The following is a 12,718-nucleotide window of genomic DNA, read 5'->3' as shown; positions in this document are numbered from 1 at the left end:
GAACGAAGAGAGAAATGGGGAAATAGACATGGGAGGGGGAGAGGAGGGGAATAGGTAAAAAGGTGAGCGAGGAGGAATAAGACAGATGAAAAGCTTAAAGGAAGGAACTTGAAGTAGGAGAGAGAAGAGGTAGAAAACAGGGGTAGAGGTGGAACGACCGCAGGATGGATAACACGGAAAGAAATGGGGTTTAAATGGTTGTAGACGGAAAGAGTGCGGATGTTGAGCAAAGGAATGTAGAATGGTAATAAGAAGTTTTGAAACAGCTAGGAAAATAAACAAAATATATGGGGTAATCTGGAAAGTGGTAGCTCAGAAATAGACGGAGAGGTGGCGGACTAGGGGTGATGTAAGTAAGGGTGAGGGGGGTTTGAGAGGAGATATTTAGTAAATAATCAGGATTAGCCCGTACCATGTTTTTCCTACATTTAACACGCTTATCTGTATGCATGCTAGACATGTAGGACGTAGTGCCAAAACATTCATCGTCCAATGTTGGTTTGAAATAAAGGTACAGGTGGTGAAAGATCTATAGGGCACGTCCATCTCTGAAGGTATGTTACGCTGAGCATCATTGGACGGCAAAAGCGTAAAGTGTAAGCAGAATGGACATACTTTCTTGAAATTAACCCTAAGTAAAATTTAACAGGGTCTAACACAGTACAATTGGGGATCAGTCTATACCTCAGTCATGTTGGTCAATAACCTTGAAGCAAAGATGAATATCTAAGTATTAGATATTTGTAAAACCATATCAGAAAATGTAAGAAGGACTTGCAACCAGTATGCTAGGAGGAAGGTTGAGTCAGGTAGCAGGTTAAATCAGAGGCATTTCATGCGGCAGAGGATGAGTTCCTTTGACAACTATTTAAGGGTATTTTAAATTTACGGCAGTGTAGCCATGTGCTATAGCAGCCAGTGATGAGTCTCTCAAGCGTCGTTAGAACTTGAGAAGATAGAAAACAAGGGGCAGATTTACAACTTCTGGCACATCTCTTCAAATTAGCAGGGATGCGCTAGAACAGATGCGTCACGTAATCCCCCCTTTGCGCCACCATTGATGCGTTGCATTTACAATGCGGCGCACAGCGGTGCAAGGAGGGGCAGATGCGTGACGCATCTTGTGGCGTATGGGCAGTGCATTGCTGGAGTGGCGTACGGGCAGTGCATTGCTGGAGTTGCGTTGCAAGCTCAACGCAACTCCTGCAATGCACAGGGCCGCCCATACTTAACGTGGTGTGTCACTCCTTACGCATGCTTCAAGCAAGCATAAGGATGTGACGCAGCAGCGTCGTAAAACTGACTCGGTGAAATCTTGTAGATTTCACTGTGTCAGTTTTACGGCCCTTTCCTGTGAGGGAACACCCACCCTGGGACAGAACGCCCACATGAAACCTGAGGCAGGTTTCATGTGGCACAGCGCTTTACAACGTGACGCATCTGCCTAGATGCGTCTCGTTGTAAATAAGTCGCAACGTGGCGCATGGTTTACACCGCCGCTGTGTCACAAAAGTGACGCAACGGCAGCGTAAAAGTGTTGCAAGGGGCTTGTAAATCTGCCCCCAAGTTCGTAAGAGATGCGATGACCCTAACCATTATCAGTAGAAAGGATTCCACTAGAATGTCTTCATCGATAACAATTTCCTATGGTGTGTTTCAACAGTCTCATTCTAGTTCTATTTCCTTTTCGTCACAGTTTCTCTTTTTTTCGTGGGATGTTCCCTAATGCCTAGGATCACCTGGAAAAAAATTCCAGTGTGCCCAAAGAAGGCCTAAAGAGACTGTCTCCTCTAGCAGAACTCAAAAGGGCTATCCATCAAAATGGGCACAAATACAAATACCATTAGACCAATGACTCCTATGGTACTTGCAAGCGGAAGGGATCGTGCCACTGGGTTAAGCTCTACTGACTCACCCCTCCCCTGCCATCACCCAATGTACAGTCCGTTAGCTCCTGTATAACGGCCATGGTTTTGAGCGTGCCCCTCAGAACGAGACTTTGCCTGACAAGATGGCGGCTGCCTGCCTCCCAAAATAACAACAATGTCAATTACTGTCCCAATGTCTTTCCTATTGCTGCCTAACTTTCTTGACTAGTTCATGGACAATTAAGGCTACAGACTTAATACCACCGCTAATGTTATTCACGTTTAATATCGTGTCATTTTTAAGTGTTTAATAAAATATTACTTGCTTTTACTTATGAACTTTAACTGTCCAGTATTTAATTCCCAATGTCCAGAGGGGATTTGCGGGAAGGTGCTAGATGCAAAATGAGTTATCACGACATATCTGCATGACCAATCTGAATTATTTACTGTGTGAAGCAAGATAGCTTTTAATGAATAACATGCATTTGACGCAGTAATGTTATCACTGTAAATATATAGGATACAGCTGAAATCTATGGTCTTGATTTTGAGAGGAACTGAATAGTGCGCGGTATGGTATGTACGGCAAATAATAAATACATATACCTGATACTCCACGGTATGTATTTTTGCCAGGTTTGCTAACAACTTCATATTCTGAGTTTTAGCAGTCGAAATGAGGCCCAGCGTTCGGGTTCGGCATTTATCACACATACATATATACATATATATATATATATATATATATATATATATCGCTGCTGCCTTGTTACGCCAAGCCGCGCACTCTAGCACGGGTGCTTCTTTGCGAGGGGCGTACCTCGCTATAATCCAAGCTACTTCTTTCTCGTCTTGTCCAAAAAAGGGTCAGCACTCACGGGAGGAGGATCAAAAGTTTTTATTTAGATCCTCTGAGCACCAGACGCGTTTCGGCTACTGCCTTTGTCAGTGGTACACTGACGCGCCATTTTTTCTTTATTTAAATACCCTTCACGTGACATACCTCATCATGGAGGAAGAAAGAGGACTTACATCAGTTCCATATTGTAATCATTATTTACAATTCTGTCTTTTCAGCGCATTCATTACGCCCTGTATGGGCTTGTGGCATGTTATCATATTCACAATCGCCATGTCATTCTACTTACAATTTCCAATTTTTTGCGCATACACCTTAAATAATTTATGCACTTTCCCATTACAGCTCTATTCCGCCCTGTATGGGCTGGTTTCTCATAGGTGAAGTTATACATTCATTACGCCCTAAATGGGCTTGATATCTCCTTCACAAACGCCTACACAGTTTATATATATATATATATATATATATAGAGAGAGAGAGAGAGAGAGAGAGAGCAATACTCCCTTCAAAACTCATAGTTTGACTATGGAACTTTCCAATTAAGATTAAGCTGCAAATGGCCTGTGAACTGTGTCATACCCTTTGCAGCCTTAGCTAATGGCATGACATAGTGACACCCTAGTAAAACAATCTAGCCCTGAATGGGCCTACACCTCGCTTGACATAGTGACCCCCTATTGTAACAATCTAGTCCTGAATGGGAGGACCCTATTATAGGTCCCCTAGTTACCAAACATCCACAGACCATGTATAGAAAATCCAAATTCCTTACATATTACCTGGTTAAGAGTGACTTCACTCCTGATACCACTAATAGAATGTGGCTAAGCCCCAAGAATGGTTTTAGAAAAGGCGTGAAGTGCAAAGCGTGCAAAAACAGAGAGAACCTGACCATAATAGAAACTCCCTTTAAGAACACCATCATTATAAAAGGCAACCTTACCTGCAAATCAAGCTTTGTGGTGTACACCCTTAAATGTCCCTGTAAAAAATTGTACATGGGGAGTACAACCCTTCTTGTACATAAACCTATATTACAACACATAAGTGACATCGTAAATAATGATCGCAGCTAGCCTATAGCTCGGCATTTAAAAAAACACCATCATAGCAATCCTACAGTTCTGAGATACAGCTGCATAGCACAAGTCCCAACAATGAAGCAAGGTGGAGACAAGGAAAAAGAGCTACATAAACTAGAAACATTCTTTATTCTGGAAGCGGACAGTAGGGATTTTCATGACTTCAACATCAATGAAGAACTCTTAAAGGATAGACCTCTGGTCAACACTACCTAAGGGCTCTTTCATCAGTTATCTGGAATTTTAAAATACAGTACACTGATTTTAGGGGTTTGGGAATTGGTACAGTTCACTAATCTACACTAGTTTTATGAGGTTTCTTGTTTTTAACATCATTGTCTGATATCTATATTGTGTCATCAAAAGTGATTGGTTCTAATGCATTTACCCTTGTATGGCGCACACCATTTTTATACACTTTTGGAGGTTCCATAATGATGGTCTAACAATCCACTTGGGCGCTTATGCCTTGTATCCTTATTACTGGTGTATCACTTGGTAAAATTGAGAGTAAGGTGTCTATTTCTTGTACGTTGAATCATGCTGTTGAATGGCTGGATATCCATGTGCATCTGATGATACAAATTTAAAGGTGTATGCTGTATTTGTGATGAAATGTGATGTTGTGAGAATCTTGTATTAAACATATGAATTTAAGGGTTAATTAATGGCGCACAAGCTGGTTCAGCAGTGACTCTTGCCGACAGCAGTGAGTGAATAGTTTAAGAATTTAGTTCTGTGTGTTAAGAATAGACCTTGAATGTGATTATTACAGTGAATCCCCTCTCTCTGCCCCAAGGATTTTCCGAGCTGATTGAAACAACTGAAAGATTGGCTTGCTCATTATTAAGAAATGTTGTACTGCAACTAATTGTGGAATGTAAGATTAGTGACTTACTATCATGTATCAGGCAGCGGAGGGGGTTTAAATGGAAGTGCTATATATTCATGGAAGAATTTTATTCTTAGGAATTAATTTTGCATGTACAAAGATGGAGCTAACTAGCCCAACACATCTGACACTTCACACTCCTCCTTCTGTTGTGTTTATTTTAAAGGTTGTATTGAATGTGAACGGAAAGTGGCTTTTGCCTTCGTGATCACGGTTGCAGGATGTAATCGAAATGTGTAGATGTGTCATTTCCTGAGCAATATACAATTTTTTTCTTGACGAGGAACAAAGTTATTTGTGTGTGTTATTTGCTACTGGCAGTTGCCAGTAGGTAGTTATAGTTAGGACCTTGTTTCCATAGGAAGGGAGATTTTTTGTTTTGCCAAAAACTTTGGTGCCGCTTGACGAATCTACAACAAATTCTTAAAACATATACTTTGCTCGGTTCAGCTGCTGTGTTGCAAGTTTCTTGGTAATACGTCAAGCGTGGGTCAAGAAGAAGGGGATCCAAAACATGTTTCCCATGCATTTCCCAATAGAGGCTTTGAACTTGACTACACCCTGAACTGCTGAATTATGGAATTACACAAAATTTGGCAGAAAGGTAGATTTTGTTCTGGAGATGATGCTTTTGTGATTTGGTATACTTCATGCCCCAACCAGTAGTGCACAAGGAGGCCCCTTTGCAGACTGTTTGAGAAAGGTGGCGGGGTCACCAACGAGGTCTCAGCAATCCTGCTGTGGAAGACTTACTTGTGGCAACAATAGGGGTTCTTGACTCCCATGGGCACTCAGCAGCCATGTGGACTTCCTCCCCCAACCAGTAGTGTGCCAGGAGGCATGTTTGCAGAGTGGTTGAGAAAGAGGGCGCAGCCTCCGAATATCTCTCAGTAGTCCCACTGTGGGGGACTTACTGGTGTTAACAGGAGGGGTTCTTGGCCCCTTACTACTCTCAGCATCCACGGGGACTTAATTAAGGTGGCAAACAATACTCCACCCGCTCACAGAATTTAATTGAATCTGATGGCGTTTTCTGTAAGTCTGCTTAATTCTGCGCATTGAAACTCCTCAAGTTCCGCCTTTACCTAGCAGAAAGAGGAAAAATTCAGGTCAGCAATGAGCTGAAAGAGGCAAAATAAAGATCATGCATGGTTAGAAAAAGGCAGAAAATGAGCAGAACCGACTCAGGCACTCATTCACCCACTCACAAAAAAACTCAGACACCCATGCACCCACTCAGACCCGCACGCACGCACACAGACCCAGTTAGACACACACACTCAATCACACACCTATCAAGACACTCAAGCACCAACTCGCAAACTCACATTCAAAGATTATAGTTAGGAAGTAACATTAAAAACCATAGAAATTCACTGAAAAAAATAAACTTACAGGGATGTTATAGTTAGGAAATATAATTAAAAAAAACCTTCAAAATATACTGAAAAATTCCAAGGTTACAGGGAAATTACAGTTAGGCTCAGTTTTCACTCGTAACAAACTACAGAAATTCGACGATCAAAATATCTGAGCTAACTATAACTTATGCCCCACAGTGCACCGCTTGTGACTCCACATATTACATCACTCATGACATGGTCAGTGACATCACTCATGACATGAATGATGACATCACCTGCAGAACCACTCACACATCCTCTCACGCTCTCATGCAACATCTCATACACCCACTCACACACCCACACAACCACTCAGGTACCCATTCACAAACCCATACAAATACTCATGCACCCACTTACTCATACAAAGAGCCACTCACACACCCATACTGGCACTCACACAACTAGTTGCTTACCCATACAGATACTCCCAAACCCTTACACATACGGATAATAACACATGTACTCAGTCACCTAAACAGTCACTAAGACAACCACACAGTCTTTCATAGAGCCTCTCTCACACTCACCTGCTCACTCATACAGCCATTCATTCACCCACTCACCCACCCATGCAGCCACTCTCACTCACCCATACACCCATTCATGCACCTATACAGTCAGTCTTGTACCATCTCACTCACCCATACAGACACTCATGCAAAAGATCAGTCACCTATATAGCCACTCATACACCCTCTCATTCACCTTTTACAACCACTCACACACGCACTCACTCATCCATACAGCTACTCTTGTACCTTGTCATTCACCATTTACAGCCGCTCACATACCCACCCACTCACCGAAAAAAACACTCACTCAGCCACTCAGGTACTCATACAACCACTGACATACCCAACTCGCTCACTCATGCAAAAACTCACAGACCCACTCACTTATCTGCACTGTCTCACACATACCCACTCACTCCTCCATATACCACTTACAAACCCACTTGCTCACCCATAAAGGCACTCACACATCCACTTACTCACCCATACAGCTACTCACAGCCACTTATTCACCCATACAACCCCACAAACACCCACTCACACCCGGATAGACACAGTTACACTGACACTCACATAATCTATGTTTTAAATTAGGATCACCCATTAGGTGTACACAAACTAAACTAATTTCACTTTTGTGGTACCTTACTATATATGTTTAACACTCAGAAATGTTTTGAAAACACACAATCTCTGGATGATGTCATCAATAATGTCATCAGGGATGTTATCGGTGATGTCACTGACCATGTCATGAGTGATGTAATATGTGAGGTCATATGCAGTGCATTGCCGTGGTGTAAGTTATCGTAAGCTCAAGTAACTATAACTGCTGAATTTCCATGGTTTTGTACAAACACTTAGCAAAACACACACGTGACACTTCACCTGATTCCTGTCTACAAAGCAGAAGTTAAACTTAATGCGTAATTTCACAATGTACATGAATATACACATTTACAACATGTATATTTCTCAGTTTACATTCAATTATTTATTGAATGATATAGCATATTTAAACAAGCAGAAATTGTGATGGTAGCTTATAACAAAATCCGATTTATTTCAAAGGATGATGTACAGCAATTCTTGGAGTTAGTCTTAAGAATCATAAAGTTCTTCAACATTCTGCTGTGGTGATGCTCAATGCATTTTGGGATAATGAATCCCTTCTTCAGGGGCCTCTAAAAATACAAACAAATATACAAGTAGGTCGGTCAATGAAGTTGTGATATATACTGGGACAAAAACCATAACACCAAAAGATGAAGGTGCGAACCAATGGCTAAAATAAATCAGAGTCGAAAGGGAGTGGTTCAGATTGACCGAGTAACCAAGGCTAATGGCAAGAAGATGGTAAAAAATACATGTTAACCAGAATTCCATAGAGCATGCAGAAAGTTATAAAAGTGGAAAATAAAAACACCTGATGACCCAAGCACCTGGTGTAGCAATACCACTCAAGTATGTAAAAATGATAACGCTTACAGAATGTGAAGCATGATGTCCTACATGCCAAACGTGAATGATGATCACGGCAATCAATACCCCGAGTGCATGCTATAGAGTACAACAATCAAAAGGAAGTATGCATCACATCAATATACACCCAATATGATACAAACACAAATCCATCGAACATGAAAGACCAAAAAACATGCGCATACCTGAGTTCTCAATGTACCCAGGAGCCAGGTAGCTATTTCCCCTGTAGCACAAAGCTGAACCGCATGCACTTCCGCTGCTACAAACAACACACCGAGAAGTTTTCAGTCACGTAAATGTAAGAACCGACCTAATTGAACCTGAACGCTACCACTGAAATGAGAGACCTACCAGAATCTCCGGATGCTCGTGAGTCGGCAAGCCGCGTTGTGTATAGAAGGAACCAAGCACTGTGGGTGCCAGTATTTGAATCAGCACCATGAAATAGAAAACGGACTAAACTATGAAGACCAAGCATGGTGGCCACAATGTAATATCATGCCCAAAGTAATGACAGAGTTAAAATAAGATGTCAAATTTTCCACCTTACTACACAAAACCCAAATAAAGTCAAAAATGAAAAAAATACACATTGGTACTACGAAAATCGGTACAGAATCTACACGTTGAGATTCAATGCTGCAAACATTGTATTGGAACAGATTAAAAAACTGTTCTGAAATGCTGTACATCATCCTTTGAAATGAATTGGATTTTGTTATAACTACCATCACAATTTAGCTTTTTAAAATGTGATATATCCTTCAATATATCATTGAATGTAAACTGAGAAATATACATGTTGTAACTTTGTATATTCATGTACCTTGTGAAATTACTCATTACGTTTAACTTCTGCTATGCAGCCAGGAATCAGGTGAAGTGTTACGTGTGTGTTTTGCTATGTATTTGTACAAAACCATGAAAATTCAGCAGTTAAAGTTACCTGAGCTAACTATAACTTACTCCCCGGCAATGCACTGCATATGACCTCACATATTACATCACTCATGATACGGTCAGTGGCATCACTGAGGACATCCCTGATGACATCTCAAATGACATTATTGATGACACCACTGATGACATCATCCAGGGATTGTGAGTGTTTTCTGAAAGTTTCTGAGTGTTAAATATATATACTAAGGTCCCACAAATTTTAATTTGTTTAGTTCCTGCACTCCTAATGGGTTATCGCAGAGGCTGGCAACCTCCTCCTGGTTTGTATGCACACTAGATTAAATTCAGTTATGATTTGATTCAGGTGCAAGGATAAGATGTGCTCAACACTACCTATTTAATTTGTACAAACACTACCACACTGTTATGATGGAGTTAATTTAGCTGGTACCCAGTGGAATTTTGTATCCAGCGTGCTTGAAATAATCACTGTATGTCCCCAACATACTTGAATCCTTCCTAGGTGCTTACAAGATGGTCGTCAGAGACTTTCATTGAGGTAGATTGGCAGTTTACAATTATATCAGATTACATTTGATACTATGTCTCAGCAACCATAAATCCTAGACATTTTAGATTTTCTTATTTTATTGTAGATTATATTATGAACATTTCCATTTTAAATACTTCTTCAGGACACTGAACTGTGTGTGCTATATTGTATCTGAGTGTACACCTCTAAAAATCTTTCAGAGTAAGACTTGGTTGTATGTTCATGGCTGCCTCTGCAGTTTTGGTAAGTGGGAGAGTCTAGGAAACCCCTTGCAAGCAGCAGCAGCAGCAGCGGCATCCAGACCTCTGGGATAATAAGGAGAAATTAAAGAACCAAACATTGAGATTTTTCTGAACTTCTCATCTGATCCAGGACCTTAGGAAAAGACTGTAAACAGTATTAATCAGTGTGTTCTGCACTGAATTCTGCATATTCCTGAATTTACTGCACATTTTACCCTGGTAAAACTCAGTAGGTTTGACTCAACACAATTTGTATGGGGAAAATTGCTATGGTGTGCAGTAGTTTCCATGTTTACACTGAATTCTGAAACTTGTGCAGGGATGAAATTTCACCCCCTACCTGTAGTCAGGGCCTTAGGAGTGGTGTGGCTCACTGGTTAGAGGCGGCAGACCCGGGAGCAGAGGACGGCCCGGGACCAGGGTTCAATTCCCGACGCGGCAGGGTCTTGAACCAGGGTCAACGGACTTGATAATTCTCGCCTCGGTGCCTACTCTAACTAGGGATCACACTCGGCAACTCTGGGCATTAGCTTGCCTCATCTCCACAACGGCCCCCCACATACGCCGGGGACCATCTCACAGGGAAAGCCAGGACGGGTTCCCCAGCGGTCTACAGTGCAGAGATACTCCTTTGGGAGTCGATTCTAGCGCTTTAGAAACCCACAATCAATCAATCAATCATTTCAAGTACCACAGTTCAGTTTTGGCACTGACTTACACTTGGCACCTTGTTCATTCTGTTTCTCCAGATACCACGGCCTCCGTTCACACTCAAAGAGTGGCCTTCAACCGCAGGGAACAGGACTTGTACATCCTCCCCATCTTGGTGAGAGACGGCGGGACACCTGCCCTCAGTAGCACGGGGACATTGACTATTCGTGTGTGTGAGTGTGACAGCGCAGGGGCTATCCAGTCCTGCAACACTACAGCCTACGTCATGTCTGCAGCTCTCAGTCCTGGCGCGCTCATCGCGCTCTTGGTCTGTGTTCTCATCCTCATCGGTAAGTGCTTTGGGGCCTGGAAGATAATCTCAGACAGAAGGAATTGAAGCTTTGAATGGAGGAAAGGGATCCATGGTATTGAGAAGAAGACTGGAGCATTGTGTGATACTGGAATAATGTTTTTGGATTGGAAGAGCATGTGTGAGTTCCACAAATTTGGCACAGGTCATTGGGTACTGGAGACTCTAATAAGATTTTGGGGCACCAACAGCGTAGCCTGTAGCTAAGGAAACAATTTGTGGGGATGATAGAAGTTGTGCATTGATTCCCGAATTATGGGGCTGATTAGGATTGCGTGAATCCGCATCCTCCGGGCCGGCGGATGCCACCGCCGGCCCGGAGGATGCGAATTCACCGCTGCCGTGCCTTCAAAGACCCCCGCCAGATTAGGATGGCTGGGGGATCATCGGCGGACGGGAAGACCATCCGCCGATTTTCCGCCGCGGTTACCTTCCGGCCGTAGCGGAAAAGCTCTAATATGGTGGCAGTGTCTATCAGACACCCCCAGCCATATTAGGATGGGGCAGAAAACATGCTTTTCCGCGGCGGCTTTTCCGCCGTGGAAAAGCATGTGGTCTTTGGTGTTAGGGGGCCTATTGCGAGACCCCAGGGTGTTGGGGGGTGGGGGGTGCACATGGGGGGTACCTATGGTACCCCCCTGCTTTGGCATGCACAGGGTGGCAGGCACCAATGTAAAATATACGTGATGTGACCGCCAGGGTGGCGGTCACATCCTAATTCGCACGGAGGGACCGCCGCTGCCCCTGCAGACGGTCCCTCCACCTCGGGGGTGGCGGACGGACGCAGGTCCGTCCGCCATCCTAATAGGCGCCTTAGTGGTGTGCAGTATTTGAAAGAGGTGAATCCGGAATGATCGAAGAGTATTGTGCAGCATAGGATCATGAATCGTAGAAGCTGTGAGATGAATTTTGTGAGGGTAAGAGAAGATGCTGAGATGGTGTTCTTAGGTGGCAAGCAAGATTCCTTAATCTCATTCTGACTTCGTTTATACAGTTCCATCCATTCTTTTCAGCTTTATCAATTTCCGTGAGTTTATCACCTTTTTCAATTTATGTAATTTGAGACTCACTCCCTACCGTCTTTCTTACAATCTGTTATTTTATCTCCCCTTCCGTGCTGCTATGCCTTCAATCTTCATTTACTCTCCTCACTCCTTTCTCTGTGTTAGCTTTTCTACCTTTTCGAGTTCTCTATTACCACCTCTTTGGCCTTCCACAGTGACCCCCTTGTCTTCGTGTCATGTGCTGTTTCTCTCTCTCTTTTCCCACATGTGCTACCTCTTGTTCTCATCGATTGGACTGTTTTCCACTTTCTATGTGTATTCTCTTATTCTCTCCAAGTGCTCTTGCTTCCTCTTTACCTGCTTATCTCTTTATGCTTTTCCACTGTGATGGCTCCCTCTTTTAATATTTCTCTATCTTTTTTCCTCTTCCATTTCTCTTGAATCGTCTTCCCATGTGTTTTTTCTCTTCTGTTGTCTCATTTCCCTTTTCCATTTGGATTATCCTTAATCCTTTTTCTCATATTCTCTTGCAGTGCTCTCAGTACCTCTTATCACGGGCTCTCTCTCCCTTGTATTTTTTTCCATTTTTTATTTTTCATCTTCCCATGGGTTGTCTCTCTTGTGTTCTCTTGCAGTCCTCTTGCTTCCTGTTTCCATATGTGTTTGCTCTTATTCTTTCCTTGTGTTCCTGCTTCCTGTGCCCACGTGTTATATCTCTTATTCTCTTGCATAGCTATTGTTCTTCATCCTGTATATTCTTTCTTTCTTCCAGTAGGCCAGTTTATACTTCCCATGTTTTTCGTCCTTATTTTCTTCCAATGTTCTTGTTTCCGCTTAGCACGTGTCCTTTTGTTTTTTCTCTTCCCGGGCTCTTGATTCCTCTGACCA

At 42.6% G+C, this 12,718-nt stretch overlaps 1 protein-coding gene across 1 annotated transcript in view; it reads left to right on the top strand.

Annotated features, from left to right (window-relative positions):
- Positions 1-12,718, top strand: part of CDH22 (cadherin 22) — a 1,039,820-nt gene that overhangs the window by 1,014,611 nt on the left and 12,491 nt on the right. The window contains exon 10 of the mRNA XM_078651916.1: positions 10,555-10,806. Coding sequence (XP_078508042.1) covers positions 10,555-10,806 — 252 coding nt within the window. The remainder of the gene's footprint in view (positions 1-10,554; positions 10,807-12,718) is intronic.

The sequence above is a fragment of the Lissotriton helveticus genome, chromosome 7, assembly GCF_964261635.1.
Source record: "Lissotriton helveticus chromosome 7, aLisHel1.1, whole genome shotgun sequence".
Taxonomy (NCBI): Eukaryota; Metazoa; Chordata; class Amphibia; order Caudata; family Salamandridae; genus Lissotriton; species Lissotriton helveticus.
The sequence above is the reverse complement of the archived record's forward strand: the minus strand, read 5'-3'. Positions and strand labels throughout refer to the sequence as shown.